General features: G+C 40.8%; 1 protein-coding gene across 2 annotated transcripts; it reads right to left on the bottom strand.

Moving 5' to 3' along the window:
* Window positions 1-4,347: 4,347 nt before the first annotated feature.
* zdhhc8a (zinc finger DHHC-type palmitoyltransferase 8a) lies at window positions 4,348-16,239 on the bottom strand. Of its 2 annotated transcripts, none has more exons than XM_034204514.1 (10): window positions 15,761-16,239; window positions 8,686-8,807; window positions 8,440-8,597; window positions 7,873-8,045; window positions 7,652-7,754; window positions 7,148-7,239; window positions 6,930-7,059; window positions 6,719-6,818; window positions 6,162-6,274; window positions 4,348-6,066 (listed from the first exon to the last, which is right to left on the bottom strand). In XM_034204514.1, exons 1-10 carry the CDS (start codon window positions 15,925-15,927, stop codon window positions 4,792-4,794), a joined length of 2,433 nt encoding a protein of 810 aa, XP_034060405.1. In that variant the 5' UTR covers window positions 15,928-16,239; the 3' UTR covers window positions 4,348-4,791. The 2 variants fall into 2 exon arrangements, with proteins under 2 accessions (XP_034060405.1, XP_034060412.1); XM_034204521.1 differs by having other exon boundaries at window positions 15,874-16,239.
* Between the last annotated feature and the right edge of the window lie 861 nt (window positions 16,240-17,100).

Raw genomic sequence — 17,100 nt, 5'->3', positions numbered from 1 at the left:
TGATACAGTGCAGTACTATTACGTCTGGGTCTCTGTGTTTCATTAAAGCTCGGCTCTGTGTGTGTGTGTGTGTGTGTGTGTGTGTGTGTGTGTGGTGTGTGTGTGTGTGTGTGTGTGTGTGTGTGTGTGTGTGTGTGTGTGTGTGTGTGTGTGTGTGTGTGTGTGTGTGTGTGTGTGTGTGTGTGTGTGTGTGTGTGTGGAACGAGCCATTTTGTGTGTGTGCGAGAGAGAGAGAGAGCGCACCGGTACCGGAGATCGTTGTTCTTAGCTTCTGGTGCTAGCGAGCTACGCTAACGGATATAAGGAGTTTTTTCAACAACAAAGTGGAGGAGAGGCCTCTCCTGTCAGACTGAGAGACTCAGTGAACTAAAGGACTCTCTCAGTGTTATCTCAGTGGGTCTCAAACGTTTTGGTCACCATTAATGTAAACAATTATTTCCGAGGCACACATTTATATGATCATTATAGTTATAAAAAAATAAGAGAATAAATGAAAAACAGGCATGAAATACTATATGACATTAAAAAAAGAATAAAGTTTAAAAGAGTGATTTGTAAAATATCCATAAAGAAAAAGTAAATCTGTTTACAGTTCCGTTTCATCTGGGTGTTGAGAGAGGTATCCATAGATCTCTTCATTTTGCTCTCAATGTGTCCACACACCACCTATAAAAATAGCACGTTACCCCTGCTTACACCTATATGCCGTGAGCTGATTATCGAGCCTTCGTTGTAACAGTTGCCGGAACACTGTGTATGCGCGTGTGGAGAGTGTTGCAGTAGACAATTCCATTGTAGCGACCGGTACATTAATGGGAAACCCTAAATGTTTGAGCACCCTCTATGAAACGTCAAGCTACCACACAGCACCCCCAAAAGAAGTCTGTGGCGCCGCCACTGAGCCTGACTATGTGTGTTGGGGGGGCCCGACTTTTTTTTTTTCTGTCTCCTGACAGAAAAAGTTTGAGAACCACTGCCTTAAACCGTTTTTCTTCCTTTTCATTGTAGCCTACAAAACTATGAACAAAAATATTCGCTGTAATTTTTTACTGCCAAAAAGACAAAAAGTAACATCAGAAGATCCAAATGTCTATCCTGGGAACATAATTGGGTGCCACTTTACAATAAGACTACTCTTATAAAGGATTCATAAAGGGCTTATAATTTGGTTATTAATTAGGTTGTGAACACTTTATTAATCATTAAGAACCATTTATAAACCTGTTCTAAAATAGTTGTCATACATCAACACAGGCTCACTATTTGGCAAGATGACTAAGCCTTATATTGGCTACGTAGCTTACCTCGTCTTCTTCATCAGCCAGCATCCTTGGTATCTGTTGTTCACTGAGTTGATTCCCCCCCTTCCATCTTGATGTTTCTTGGCATCTCTTTATGACCATTTATTTACGAGTTACTAACATTTATAGTTGCCAAAAGGGAGCCTTATTGTAAAGTGTAAAACACATTCCCATTTTTGAATGAGTTACTACCATTTCTAATAATAAGGCTTAGCACAGATCAATGTGGGCTCACTATTAGGCAAGCAACCGGTCACAGTTGCCCTGTTTATCTCATGTCTTATAAAAGCTTATTAAGGATTTATAAAGTGTTCACAACCTAATTAATAAATGAATTACAAACTATTCGTAAACCCTTTATAAGGGTAGTCTTATTGTAAAGTGGTACCCATAATTGTAAAAATGTTAGCTTGAGCAAGCAGGTAAAAAATATGGATGTGCACTAGATGTTTCCAACAGTGATGAAAGTATGATTGTAAAGTGTTTCTTTTTGAAATTGTGTCTTGTAATTTTCTGTTGAACTCTTATTGGGAGTGCTTTTAAATTGGTACAATTTACATTTTAAACAGAAGAAAAAACAAATTAGCACTTTCCAAACTGAGTGGGATTGGAAAAGTTATATTTCTGGTCATGAAAAACAGTGTTGAAATAAACCGACTTAAAGCAGATGTACTCTTACACACAGAGCTAGCATTTGTAAGATTCATCCACTCTGGAGATCATAATGGAGCCACTTTGTGGGAGGAGAACATGTCTTACATTATAGTTATTAAAGAAAGGTTATCTTCACATTCAGTATGAATATTTGCAGGGACCACAAACTGTTTGAATGTGGGCATTTGATAAACTGTGAATCTGCCACTTAATAAACAGGATATCTTTGAAAAATGTAATCATGGCAGATAAGGTATCTCTAACTGGATCCCTTTTCTTTTTTTGTTGATCTGTGTAAATTTGTTAACACTTTATATTAAGGTAAACATATTCACCATCAACTTTACATGCATATTAGCAGTATATTGGCTCTTTATTAGTCATTATAAAACACTTATTAATGCCTTATTCTACATGACCATATTCTACAAGTACTAGGCCATTAGTTAAGAGTTTTTCCTCAATAACCCTCTAATTAGTGCTTATTTATTGCAAGTAAAGAAGTTGTTGTAAATGAGTTTTGGTGTTAATATGCTCAATATGGGCCTAATAAGACAGTAGTACCACAAGAATAGTAATTCTCCCATAATAACACCGAACAAATATGGTATATTCTTATGTAACAAGACATGAAACTACAAGTGTTTATTTTTATAAATAACAAAAGATTTGGTATTTCCAACTCAGAAACATATTATGTCCCCTATTTTAAAGTGAAGTCTTGTTCATAACAAACAAGCTAATAGTTTGTCTCTAATATGTTAATTAACAATCAGTTGATGGTGAATAAGTGTACCTTAATATAAAGTGTTACCGTGAATTTTTATGAAGGCAGGCATTTCAAACTGTTCTAGCAGACAATGATTGCAGTGGTTTCTGGTCAATATTGCACGTTTCCCTATAAAAATGGGACTGTAAAAAGAAAATAATAGATTAGCACTAAAGCACTTGAGATAATAGCTTGCATATAATTTGTTCACACCCCTCTTCTGATGATGCTTTAGGCACCAATATATTCAACAGCTTCTGAATTCCTTACAGCCGTCTGCACAATGTCATGAGTGAAAAGACTGTGTAATATAATTTGCAATCTTGTTAGACATAATATTGGCAAGAGCTAATGCTCCGATGAATCCCGAACAATGCTGTTTACACTTTCCTTGTTATTCTCTGGCACTTTAACTGAGAGGCTTTTTTCTGTAAATGCTTCACATCTTTAGTTGTTCTCAGGTCTTTAACTAGGCGAGTTGTTTTTACATCACTGAATTAACCGGTCTAGTGTGAGATCTGTCAGTTATTCAGCTGTGTTGTAAATTCCTGCCAACAGTTGAAATCACTAAATCCTTTCAAGCTTTCCTGTTGTCGAATCTGCACCTGCTATAAGGTAAAGTGCAACAATAACTCACATGAAAAGCTCCAGCGTCAAAGTCAAGCCTTGTCATTTATTGCTTAAACACAAACGTGTGATTGTCTATCATGGCGCGAGGTAATAAAAACTCCAAACATTTCTGCCGCAAAGACCCTGAATGACTCACGAGGCTGTCCTGAGAATGAAGGCTAGCCAGAAGAGCAGACGTTTGAAGAAAAATGCAAAATGAGTCACTGGATTTCTCATCTGACCCTGCAAAAACATAAAACACACTTCCCATATGTCTTTTTCACTTGTAGATTACATGAAAAAAGGTTAAAGGAGATGTGTGCCTTGGGAAGTTTTTATATTCTTGATTTTCTTATTATTTTTGTAATGTGAACTACCTGTAGTGATAATAAAGTGCAGTGTGAAATGGACTTTCTGAAATATAGGGCACACTATTAAGCCTCCCCAGGACTTTTCCATTAGTTGTAGTCCTTGACATGGACAACATGCTGTTTTTTGGCATTTTCCACACAATAGCATCATCTGCTGGAGCTCGCTGCCTAGCCAACGTCACACCTCCTTCTGAAACTGTTCACTAGAGGGTGCCAAACACAAATGCAATGCAGAAACAGGCATTGCAGATCCAGTGAATCAATCCACCACATTTAGATGTATTTTAAACTCCCCATTACATGTCTTCTTTGACTTCCATAAGCGCTTCGATCGCTGCTAAACAGATGTATGAACGGTCCCAGTTTATAATAGAAATGACTGTAAAGTGCATAGTTGCTATATTTCAGTGAAGCATGTCATCTGTAATGAGAACAAATTATCTTGTGAATGTGGCGCACTAAAAAAAGTGTTGTAGTATAATATCTTTGTAGCAAGATTGATCACCAGCAGTAAAATGCATTTTTCCTTTTGCAGCTTAGAGAAGCAGGTGCTTTAAAAATGTAAAACCTCATTCACAGTCATCCATTTTATTCTGCAGCGCTGTGCAGGTGGCTTCACTGGCAGCCATTCAGATAAGAAAATAGCGTGAAACAGAAATTAAAATTACAAAATAAGTTTATTCATATAAACAACTACAAAATTCTATTAAAATGGGTGTTTTTCAGCGGGAGACATATTGGATGATATGGTATTACATTGTTTCACAAAAGCAATATCAAAACACATACAAACAGATAATAAGTTAACCTGTATTCTTCACATAGCTCTTCTGGTTTCACTGAGTGTTTGTAGAGCTCACTCTGTTTGTAAGAGGAGGCACAACTATCCTGAGATTCACCATTTTGCAGATTTGGAACTTGCATGACTGAATAATCCTAAATTTGTCCTCCACTGTGTATTCTCGCACACCCTCCCACAGATGAAAGTCCCGTATGGTCTCTTATTTACAAAGTATTTCGGAGCTGTGAAGACTGAGACTAACACTGCATAGATGATTCATTCACACCATCAGAAACATGGGAGTATTTATTTCAGGGCTCCCAGAGTGACTGAGTCCTTCCCCTCGGAGGAGAATGGGAGCGAGGATCGTTTAGTGGAGGCGTACGAGGGGGTGGAGGAGGGTAAACGGGGCAGAGTGGATGTAGAGGAGGGGAAGGGTTGAGTCTGTCTGTCCGCGGGGCCGTACGCCGGAGAGGAAGAGCGGCCCTTGCTCTGCAGGCTGCTGCTGCTGCTGCTCTGCAGGGGGGAGCTGGACGTTTTCGGGCCTCGAGTCAGAGACGACGTGGAGGAGCTGGAGAGAGGCGAGGTCCTCATGCCGTACCCCAGGATGCCTGTACTCATCAGGAACTCCCTGGAGCCGTAGGCCGGAGGAGTGGGGCCACGGGAGCCTGGGGGTCGGATGTTCTCCGGCGGTAGACTCCTCCTGCTGGGGATGTCATAGATCCCCACATCTGGGCCGTACAGGGCCTGGGTCCTGGCTTGGAGACGCAGCATCCTGTCCCTCTCATCCATCTCTCGTCTCTCCTGGATGGATGCCATGATGGTTTTTGAAAAGCTGTCGTAGCGTGCAGTGGAAGACTTCTGAGGCGCCAAACCCTGCGTACCCAGATCGCGGAGGCTGTCTCGGAGACTCTGAGAGGTCAGATCTCGCATCGCCAGACCTGGAGGGGCGACGTCTCGCGATGTTAAGCTCTGGGAGGCCAGGTCCCTCGGCATCATTCCTTGAAAATTGGGAGAAGGGTCTCTTTGGATGAAACCTTGGAAGGACGGCGAGGGCTCTCTTGAGGAGAGACCCTGCAGTGAGGGGGAGGAGTCTCGAGGCTGAGGGGACTGCCTGGTGACGCCCATGAACACGGGGCTGTAGCCGTGAGGAGAGGCCCGCTGCACCACAGTCCCGTCTGAGCCCAGAGTCATATAGTGAGGGTGGTAGCCCACCGGAGGAGCCCCTCTCTGAGCCGGGAACTGAGGGTCTGCAGGGCTGATGATGATGTTATCGTAGGAGAGGCTGCTGCTGTGGTTGGCCAGCAGGCTGGAAGAGTTGATGATTCCCGGTGGGGGATTGGATCCCAAACCTTCACCGTGCATGGCAGGTAGGTGAGATTTGCTGCCGTGGCGATTGTTGTGTCTGAGGGTGAGGGAGCGGGAGTTGAGCGTCAGAGAGTTGAGCTGCATCGGGCTGGAGCTGCGGTTGGTCTGGACAGGAAGTCCGACCTGCTGACTTCCTCTCGCAGGGCTTTCTTTAGGCTCAGAGCGGGAGTCATGCCTGTTGGTGTTCCCTTGCTGCTCTGATGTCTTCAGTAACTAAAAACACAAAGACATAAATATCTGTTAGACAAGGATCAAACTACGATATGGAAAAAAACACCCTACCACATTAATATCAGACTGAAAAGCACCTGCTCCGGAGGAATGGGTGACGATCCTCTGGATATAGCTTCCAGGACAGGCCGTAGCTGCGGCACAGTGGGAATTGATACAGGAATGATAGATTTGGTATGATGTCCCATTTCTAAAACAGAAAACACATTGTGATTAATTGGAGGATACAGAAGGTAGATATATTTGTAATTTTCTCATTCAAATTCCAAAAAAGATCAAACTAATGTTGAGTTAGCTGGTATAATTAGTACCTAGTGATTATGTAAGTCACATATATATATATTTTACAACTAAAATATTCATATTTAACAAATGGCTACTTCCTAAAACACTTTGGCACTGTAGTAGCAAAGATACTCAAATAGGAGGAACTGCAGTTAGTGTAAAAAATTGCCCACAATACGTATTTTGTCACCATGACCATCATCACCATGAATAGGATTTGAAATAAATATCACTAGACATATCCTTTAAATGACTCTGCAGGCTTATGAAATTAGATGTATACTATATATACTTGGTATCTTGTATAAATATGTGTTTAACAGAGTATATATGTGTCATCCAACAGTACCGTCCATAACAGTGAATTGGCTTTTCAGCAGGCCGTGGTCTGGTTTGGGGGGCAGCGGTGGAGGGGTCTTCACAGGCTCCACAGCTCCAGCTGACGTTCGCTGGCAGGAGAAAAAAACACAGAGAAGCGTGAGGGATCTGATCTCTTGACAACTGGAGTTACAACCCTTAGACGTGGTGTGAGAACATATTTAACTTCGAATTTGTCATACTTTATTTTGGAGATCCTGGCTCTGTATCCCGTTGTCCCTGACCTTCACCGGCCTCTGCCTGTCAATCTCTGGTCTGAGGAACGGAGCCTGGACGTGAATCACTGATTTCTTACAGGGCCTCGCTGTGTAGCTGGAGTCACATGACAAACAGGGCTTCAGACAGTGAGTTATAAAGCTTCCTGAAAAACGGAACATTGAGTAGAAGTAATGGATCTTACTTTGGAGCGATGGGGCTGCACACCAGATACTCCAGATTGTTACAACAACCTCGTGTGAAGGGATTTACTCCTCCTTGAAACTTCCCAGTGACCTGTGGCATCAGGAAGAGATAACAGTACACATGTATTCATTATATTTAGATAAATCATGTCAGGGATAATACTTTAGAAAAACACAGCTGGTAAATCTAAGGATGGAACGATATGGGATTTTATCTTGGATCGCATTAAAAAAACATAATAAGTTGATCATGGTGAATTAATTGTATCTGGATAATCATGAATAATATCACATTATTTACTTAAAAAAGCTGATCCTGGTTTAAAAATATAGAAATCATCATGAAGGAAAGTGTAAAAAATATGTGTTATTTGACAAAATGTAAGGTAAAGTGATTTCAGTTTCATTTTTTAAGCATATTTTAAGAATAATGAGGGGGAAAAATTTTCTGGCCTGGTTAAGTGTTTCAGAACCTTATAAAGTTCACTTTAAATCAGACTGACCTGTTCATTGGTGGTTCGTCCTCTGGACACCAGGTACAGGTGGAATCCAGCGAGTCCCAGGACCGGGAGAATAAACAGCCCTGATATACTGATCACCACCAAACTGTACATGCTGTTAAGGAAAACTGCTTGATATAGGTCTAATTTAAGTTTGATATATTAACACAAATAATCTCACAGATAGATGCGCTCACACACATTTTGAGTGTGTATAAGGATACGTGACAGTGCAGTGCAGCTTCCATAACTCGTCCCGGTGGTGCAGGACGTATATGAGGCCGAAGGTGAAGACACAGATCATGTGAGCTGTCAGTGAAAACAGAAACAGGAAGAAGTAGCGGTAGTTTCTCCTCCCGATGCAGTTATTCACCCAGGGACAGTGGTGGTCAAAGTCCTGAGGGGACATTGTGGGAGAAAATTAAAAGACAGAAAAAAGAACACATACATAACACAGTAGAATCCGATGTGCTTTGTAAATACACTTTGTTTAATGCTGAACCCTTTTTCAAATTGCATTTCTACAGAGACCACAAAGGACCTCAGAAAAGGATTAACCTGATTAATGAGATCTCTCTCCCTCCATCACACTCTGTCCATCATTCACTCTGCAGAAATCTCCTTTATTGACTTTCCCCACACACACACACACACACACACGCTGCTACACTCACTCATAAGCGCCACTCTCCCCCAATCTGTCCCTCCATGCCGTTATCACTCATTCTCTACGACTGATTTCCTTACTAAAAACGATGAATGCCCATTCTCTTCTCTCAGATTGAACTCACCTCCACACAGTGATCACAGACGCTGCAGTGGGAGCAGCGTGGGGGTCTGTAGAAATGACACGATGCGCACCATTTCATCCGCACCTGGACGCCCTTCACATCCACGTTTTTGTACAGCGGAGCGCGGAACTCATCATCCTTGTCCTCGTCCTCGTTTGCTGGAAATGTGAAATTGTTAAAATAACACCTCCACAAATTAAAAACACTGCATTTTACTGTGAGCATAACATCACTTTGATTACGAACCTATTGGAAGCACACCAGCATCCATAAAGGTTGCCATGGTGAAGTTGGCCAGCACAAAAAGGAAGAGGATGGCACAACATGGTGGCACAGCAGGGCAGATGTTCACAGCCAGCCATGGGCATCTGAGTATACAAGCACAACGGAGGGTCAATTCAAAGCAAAATGCACGTTGTAAATCAGAGCTTTTACAACGTTTTTTTAGCCTTGCAAGTATCCATCCTACAGAAGTTGAGGTTAAGACAAAGCAGGGCGATGACAAAGATTTTAAGGGATAATCTTCATCCAATTTATTCTGATGGGAGCAGAGGCTCACAAAAGTAATTGTTTACAGTGAAAGATAAGCATGTATTAGTGCCCACAACAAGGGATTAAATGCTGGGGTCTCTGCTGGCAAAGAGTCTCTGAACCCTGCAGTAAAGGCACACAGCTAGCTGTGGTACACACTGAAGCAGGTCTGGATACTGCCACTGACATTTGGTTCCATTATCGGTTCATTATTTTGGCATAAAATGTCCAAAAATAATAAAAGATGCATGTTGAACTTACTCATTCTTGATGTAAGGTTGCAAATGGCTCGTTTTAGCTTATAAACTGTCCAACACTCAAATATATTCAATGAACAATGGTATATAAAACAGCTTAAAGTGGACCTATCATGCTATATTTGAACAATATATTGTAGGGCCATACCTATATAAAACATGTCTGTGAAGTTTTTTTTTCAAAATACCAAACAGATCATGCATTTTAGCCATGCCTCATTTCGCTCTATTTGCTCTATTCCAGCCCTGTCTTCACAAGGGCTGATTCTGTGGCAAATGAGCTGCAGCTGACCACGCCCCCCTGCAAAGGAGGGGGGCGAGGCACGAGCGTCATGTTACCATGCTGTTACCATGCTGTTACCATGCCACGCAACCTCTCATTCCCCTGATAGGTGGAGAGTTGCCCATATAGGTGGAGCTCCTCCTTCCTGACGTCAGAGAATTTTCAAATCTGTATCAGATCCGTTGCAGCCCCGTTTTTAGAGATTTGGGTATGGAGGAAAAGAGAGAGGGTTGTGTTTTCTGACACTTGGTGAGTTCCCTGACACACCGGGGACACATATTCATGTGTAAAAGACGTACAAAAGTGCATTTTGCATGATAGGTCCCCTTTAAGTATGTAAACCCTCACATTTGAGAAACTCGAACTATAAAACATCTGGATCTTTCCTTCCTACAATTTGCTGCTTTTCACAATTTTTTTAACACTGTTTACTGATTAATAAACTAACTAAAACTCATTTAAAAAAAGAACAATCGAGTGTCCGAACCAGTTTAACATATTTCTTACTGGACTAAATTCTTAGAGAACCATCACTTTATTTCTCACCGACACACTGTGTGTGTTTTGTGTTATACTGAATGGGAGTATGATTATATCTCTGCTGTGTGAGATTAGAGGGAGGGGCAGTGTAATCAGGCTACAGTGAGGAAAAGATTCACTGGATTATATGAACAGTGTTTGATTGAACATCACATGTTAACCTACATATATACTGTGTGGGAATTCTTTAGTTGAATTAGTTAAAGTTATAGTTTTTGGTATGACATAGTTAGAGAAAAAAGGGCCTCATAGGACTGTTGAATGGAAAATGTATAACAGGTGTCTAAATCCATTTTTAAATCTCTTTTCCAGATATATTCTCCACGGGAAAGAAAACCATAAATACATTTGAGTGATTAAAACAAAAGGTCTTATGTTAAGTGAAAACGCTGACTAAATTAAGAGTCATCCGCCTCAATTATGCGCCTCATCCCAGTGCTGCTTCAATCCCCAAACCCCCCAGCTGGTTTAAAGCTGTGGGGGAGGGGTCCACCCCCCTCGAGAGGAACGCCTGCTGATGCCATGCCAGCTGCAAACCCAGTAATCCCTGGATTATGATCTCTGGATTACAGACCATTTCTGCTCGTCCAGCGCATTGTGGCTTCCTCACATCAGACATTAAACACAGATCCTGAGGTCTCCATATATCACACCGCACCTTACTATATACTGGATATCATGACATAAATCAAATCGATTCCCTTATAGATTCTTAGGAAAGACTGGAGAAAGGACAAGATTTTGTTGTAGACTTCAACAAATGTAGAATAATGAAATTATGAGTATCTTAAAATATGTGACAAAAAGATTAAGGAGCATATCAGAACACAGCGCCCCCGTAAGGCTGGTATTAAGGATATGCATCCAACTCATTCTTACTAAATATGATCTTGTGTTGACATGTGCCTAAACTGTCATAGCTGATCAGATCATTAATCTGTGTAACTCGAGCTGGTTAGTTATAACAGTCACTCACAATGAAAAAAATGCTAATAAAAAAACAATCCTTCAATCATAAATTGTAACCCTGAGATTTTTAAATGTTAGAGTATATTTGATGTTCTCTATTTTGTCTTCAGATTCACAGATTAATTGTTTATTTTTTCCATTTCAAGGCCAAATTAGTGTGTTATGACAAACACAGGCCTGTTCCCAATCAGTAATGGCGCTGCAGATGAAGGTGAACTGGGAGCATGGTAAGAGTTCATCCGTCTGATTTTCTTATGCAGCAGATTACAGTGTGGACAGCCTCCATCATCGCTCTGAGGCCATCTGGACCTCAGGGAGAAACAGTTCATTACACTGCAGCGCGGCAAAGACAAGCCCCACCTAATGAAACAGCCCGGAGAAAGCTGTATTAAATCACACAGAACAGTAAGCTGCACTCGCAATCTGCACACTGCCCCCATCCCTGCAGTGGGTCAGTGGCACAGCAGACGCCAAACAATTGGTCAAGCAGCGAGCTCGCCACTGATGACAGCCAGAGCTCCCTTCCTCAAACGGGCCATTGTCACGGTTACATAAAGGACATCACTGCCATGTGATGTGTCAGATTTATAAACAGAAAGGACTGGGGGTGATGTCATGGGTTCAATCTTTTTCATGGGATCAAGGACTTCCTTATTTCCTTATCCATGTTCTCACTGTGTATTATCAGATGGAGATAAAGTCAATTCAGGTTTATGATTGTGTAAAAGTTCAAAAAAATCCTTTCAATGGACTTATTTTTCTGATGCACGCAAGTAAAGCAATTTAAGCGTTATACACCACAGAGGATGAGGGATAGAAAGTCTATGTCTGTATATTCGATATATGGATTTTTTAATATTTTTTAAAGGAGACACAACACATTTATCTTCGCAAATGAAAAGTTGAAATCTTAAATCTTGTGTTTCTCTCTTTATCAAAAAAAAACTGGAATCGGCCTCAATGGTCGCTAATGCATCCTTACAGTCAGAATGGTGGAGAGGTCACAAGAACACTAGCTTATTCATCTTGTATCATGTCTTACTTTAGTGGATCATAACACTTTTTTTGTATTATTTTGGAGTTAAATGCATCTGGTGCATTTTGAGGGCAAAATAAAGAGAATAGATCTATGGAAACACCCATATGAAACATAACTGTATACAAATAACATGCTAATGTTCCCGTTCAACATGAGACCAAATGTTTCTATGGATGTCAGTTTCTAACCACAACACAGGCCAGAAAGTGGCCTGCAACAGACTGAGTAAGGCTTGTTTTCAGCAAAGCCTATTGCCTGAAATTCAAATTGGCTACTAAAGCAGTTGTTTATAACTATCAGCCGATTAAAGGAGTGAAAAGTCAGCAGTCAATGAAAGTATAAAATAGACAATAAAAAAGGTTTTTCAATAAATGTGAATCAGTGCTACTACAAGAGGTCCATGAGTCGTACACAAAAAGTATTACGCTGACGGGCCCAGTAGTATACGAGTTTAGCTGCAGGCAGACAGATGCACACACACACACACACACACACACACACACACACACACACACACACACACACACACACACACACACACACACACACACACACACACACACACACACACACACACACACACACACACACACACACACACACACACACACACACACACACACACACACACAACTAAATGCATGATCTCCCACCAGGCTTATTCCTGACGGAGATAATAAAAACAGTCGTGCTCAATTCAATGAACTCAGGGGTTTATCAATGTAACCTGCAGCTCCCCTTCAACATGTCACATCCAGAGAACAACATTCCTGTCTGCAGCGTTTCAACGTGGACGCTTCAGCACAAGTGTAGTTATTCTAGTTTCTACATATTTCTGTATTCTAAATACATTTTCTGAGCGAGAGCAAAACACAACCTAATTAACAAGGGACATTTTTGTGGTCGTTCTGATGTCAGTGGTCTTTGTTGGGCGTAGGCGAACCAGAGTTTAACAATGCACAAAACCTTGAGCACTAACCCAAACAACAGTTCACGGTCAGAGGAACAAAAGCAGGAAATGATGATGAATTTTAGGAAAACAAAAGAGCCTTTTTAAAGGTTGTTTTGTAACTGTACCAAACCGGCAGTGGAAACAGAAATGGAAGCATGCACCCTCGCATATACACACACACTGCATGAATATTGGATGATAAGATGAAAGGGCTAAGACGTTATTTGACTGCAGGGTTTATGATTAAAATGATGGGTAAAAGGATGCATCAGGGGACAAAAAAAAGGACTCAAGGCTGGATGATTTTCATGTGTGTTCCCATGATTCACAGCAACCGGGGGTAAAAACAAGGTGACGTTTTGACGGGTGACAAGCGGTGTCCCTTTGACTCAGTGTTACAGAGACGAGGTTGACAGAGCGTGGCACCTGTCCATCTTCTGGAGGAGAGGAGTCTGCAGCTGCTGACTGGGCACACTCACAGGATATCACACCGCTTATTGGTCAGATTATACGTGTACAAATGTTTTGGTCTGATGTTGAGTATTTTCGAAAAATATAAACGGGACAAACGAGACAAATTCAGGATGAGAACATATACTTTAGAGATGATGGGTGTGATAAAAATATTGTTATTTTTATACAACACATTCTATTACGAAGAAATGGACTGACTCTAAACCAAATTTTGCCCAATTTTCCTAGAATTACAACAATGTGGCACCACTACTAAAAAAGAATGCAATGAAACCAAATGTGTATTTGATAAATATTTAACTTGAAATATTACCTTTTTTTATCACTATATTCTTTATATTTTTGTACTCTTTATGTACCTATGTGTCCTACCCCTGAAGTACATTTCTTGTTTGTGTATAATGTTTGATGGACATGTACAGTTTCTTGAATAAAGGAAAAATTACTCTCCCTTAAGGTTAATATATCACACTAAGAACGTTATAAAGTCAGTCGCGCTAGATTGCAACCCTTGTCCCATAAGAAGCAGCAGATTCATCACTTGTTCTTTCAATCATTTGCAGTGTCCTGGTTTTGCTGGTTAAGCAGTCCAGTCCCAATTAAGAAGTCTCATCTCAATCCATCACGTCAGCAGGTCATTGATTTCTGTTTCTCTCGCTGAGAATGAGTGGGTTCATCCGGGTTTCTCCACCTTTTCTGGCCTGTGAGCCTGCCACCCGAAGGCGTCATGACCCAAGCAATTAGCTGCTGTGAATATCTGTGTATTAGAACATGGAGAGCGCTCCAAATGGATTAAGACAATTCCAAATCCCTTTAAGTAATTTCTAATATTACTCAAATATAATAAGATCAAGACAATAGTTAGATTTAACTTTGCAGTAGATTTGAGATTTCCGGAGAAATTTGAGCGAGTATGTGCTTGTTATTATTAGTTTAGACAGCCTAATTTTGTATCACAATGTCTCATGTGTATGGTTTTATCACAACATGATTTTATTAAAGATGATAAATGATCTTATAGAATTATTGCCCAGCCCTACCCTAAAGTAAAGAAAGTGTTTTATATACTTCTCAAATGATATGTTTAAAAACTAAACTCAATTTCTGTTCAATATTATTTTTTTTCCAGCAAACAAGGGCTTATATTCCTGATGTTATCTATAGTTATATCTATAAAAAAAGGTATATATAAAGAAAGGCAAAGGTAGATATGAGAACGATAATGGAGCTTTCTGAAAAAAAGATTAAAACTACTTGTATTTCATAGTGAAATTCCTTCCAAAGAGGGAAGAGTAAACATCTGCAGAGTGAATTCAATGACCCCCAGCCTCCATTTTTTCCAGATGGGGGATCACATGGCAATGAAAAGAGGATCCTAATCCCAATCTGGTGTCAGATTTCCAGTGGAAACGGTGCACTGCTGGAGAACATGGAGAAAGTAGGACAGATATGGCTACAGAGGTCAAAGGTCAGATGACTAGCATAGAGCTGATGAGGTGGGAGCCTTCTCAATAAGTCATATCATGTCAGAGGGGGTTTCATTTCCAAAGTACGGTACTGTCAAATGTGACAGTGGTCTGTTTTTTTAGCTTCTGAATGTACACAAGTAAAGGCTTTTTTAAATATTGAGAAATCTGACTAACCTATAGGCCTCATTTAAATTGGATTCGAGGGTATTATGGGATATTGTGTTTCATTGTTTTCAGCATCCCAGCGTTGGCTTTAGTGCAGCCTCCCACTAGTTCCTCACAAATAGGTCAGAAACAGGAGGCTAAAATTATCCATTTCACCACCTCATCACCATGTTGTATTGAAACTGAGATTTAAAATCAGCTTTTCTGATCTTGACACACACCAGAGAGTATTGATTTCTTTCAGCTATATGTATATTACCCATGTGGGTCATATTGACACTTTGATACATGTTGATTGTGGGTGGCTTATCCCCTCAACTGTGCTTACTCCGAGTCCTCAGGGTGCACTGGGCAGGCACCCAGGATAGCCCACATTGAGAGCCAACAAGGTCAGATACCGTCTGCCAGCAGGGTGAAGTCAGTGAGGAAGAAATGGTTGTTTTGAACATTTATAGTTAAATGGTTATTATGCTAGTTACTATAGCAGCTTTCTGGTTATTGAGAATTAACTAAATCACAAATAATGGGTCAAATACTGTTCAATATTCTGCTTACAACCATGAAAAGAAGAGAATTACCAACATGTTATACTCAAAATCCACTTCCACATGCAAATAATGACATCGTTAAATGAAAGAGTACCTGATGCATGGTGGATGAACAGCGATGGGTGTCAGGATGGATGGATGATTTTTTTCTGTTGCGCAAACCAACAATGCATGTCTCCAACTTTTCATTTGTAGGGTCGCACTTACGTGAAGACGAAGAACAGGGAGGTGGAGCCGACCAGGAGGACGGCGGCCGTGCATACCGGGATGAAGGCGCTGGTCTTCAGGGAGTCTGCGCCGCTGGCGGGCATCCTGTCCTCTCCGGTCTCATCAGAGCCTCATACTACCGGGAAGACAGCGAACGCACCGCGCGAGGACCTGTTTGTGTGCCTCTTTCTCTCAGACTGAGCCCTTCGTCAACCTCAGGCAGCCGGAAAGCGAAAATCATAGTCGAAAAAGGAGTAAAAAATAAAAAGATCCTGAAAGCCCGCAGCGGCACAGCTCACTCCCGCATGCCGTCCTGTCCGTCTGTCCCGCAGGCAGCAGCCGCGCAGATGCCGCCTCTGGTTTATCCGAAAGGTGGAGCTTTTACTCATGGATCACGTGGAGCACTACTACATAGCCAGAGCCCCGCTGTGAAGTAATGATAGCTTTTTTCTTTTGTTATATAATTAATAGTCAGCCATGTCTTTTGGTTTTCATAGTAACAAGAAGTTATTAATAACATGCAACATTTAATATAAGAAAATATTATATGATCTTTTTTTTTTACGAGAGCACTAAATCACCACTTATTGATTGTATCCGGTACAAACTTCCTTTAATGTTTAACTAATAGCTTTAATGGTAAGGCCCAATTGAGAGGATTATGCTAGTTGGACCAAATGTGAATTTATCATTATTTTCAAATATGAATTTTTTTTATACCATGATTGTAATTTAACATGTAGAATAGTAAACTACTAAACTTTAGCAAAAGTATTTTTTTGATGTGCTCACAATTACAGAGAGGGGGCTTTAAAAAAAAGAGAGAGAAAAAAAGGAACCCATGAGCATTCATTGATGGATTATAATGACAACAAGTTCACCATAGAGACCTGAGTTGCTCCTGTATGACCTTTTATACAAAGAGACCAAACAAAAAGAGAAAGTGGTGCCAACGTACCGCAGAAACATGTTAAATGTAAAAGGGGGACGAGACATTGCATACACATTACACAGTAGTGTGATAGAGATGTTTGTTTTGAGGATTAAAGGAGAAAGAAAATCAGGCATTTGTCTCACCACCGGGGTGTAAAACCACGCGGTGCTGCATATAGAACTAATAGGCTCTCCCGTTGTGCAGCTGGAAGTTAAGAAGTTATTTTTTCCACACATAAAAAAAAATGAAGGTCCCACTTGCACTCAAAGTTCATTTTGTCATATGCAAAGAAG

Source organism: Gymnodraco acuticeps, unplaced genomic scaffold (genome assembly GCF_902827175.1).
Source record: "Gymnodraco acuticeps unplaced genomic scaffold, fGymAcu1.1, whole genome shotgun sequence".
Taxonomy (NCBI): Eukaryota; Metazoa; Chordata; class Actinopteri; order Perciformes; family Bathydraconidae; genus Gymnodraco; species Gymnodraco acuticeps.
Note: the sequence above shows the minus strand (reverse complement) of the source record. Positions and strands in the feature narration are given on the sequence as shown.

Bases quoted from the DNA above. Each gene is read 5' to 3' on its own strand.
- zdhhc8a (XM_034204514.1), bottom strand. From the start codon at position 15,927: ATGCACGGCCGCCGTCCTCCTGGTCGGCTCCACCTCCCTGTTCTTCGT. The intron at 7,755-7,872 runs GTATCCTTATAC...CAGCATGTACAG, and splicing joins AAGCTGCACTGCACTGTCAC to TTTGGTGGTGATCAGTATAT. The intron at 7,240-7,651 runs GTCAGTCTGATT...CTGATGCCACAG, and splicing joins GACGAACCACCAATGAACAG to GTCACTGGGAAGTTTCAAGG.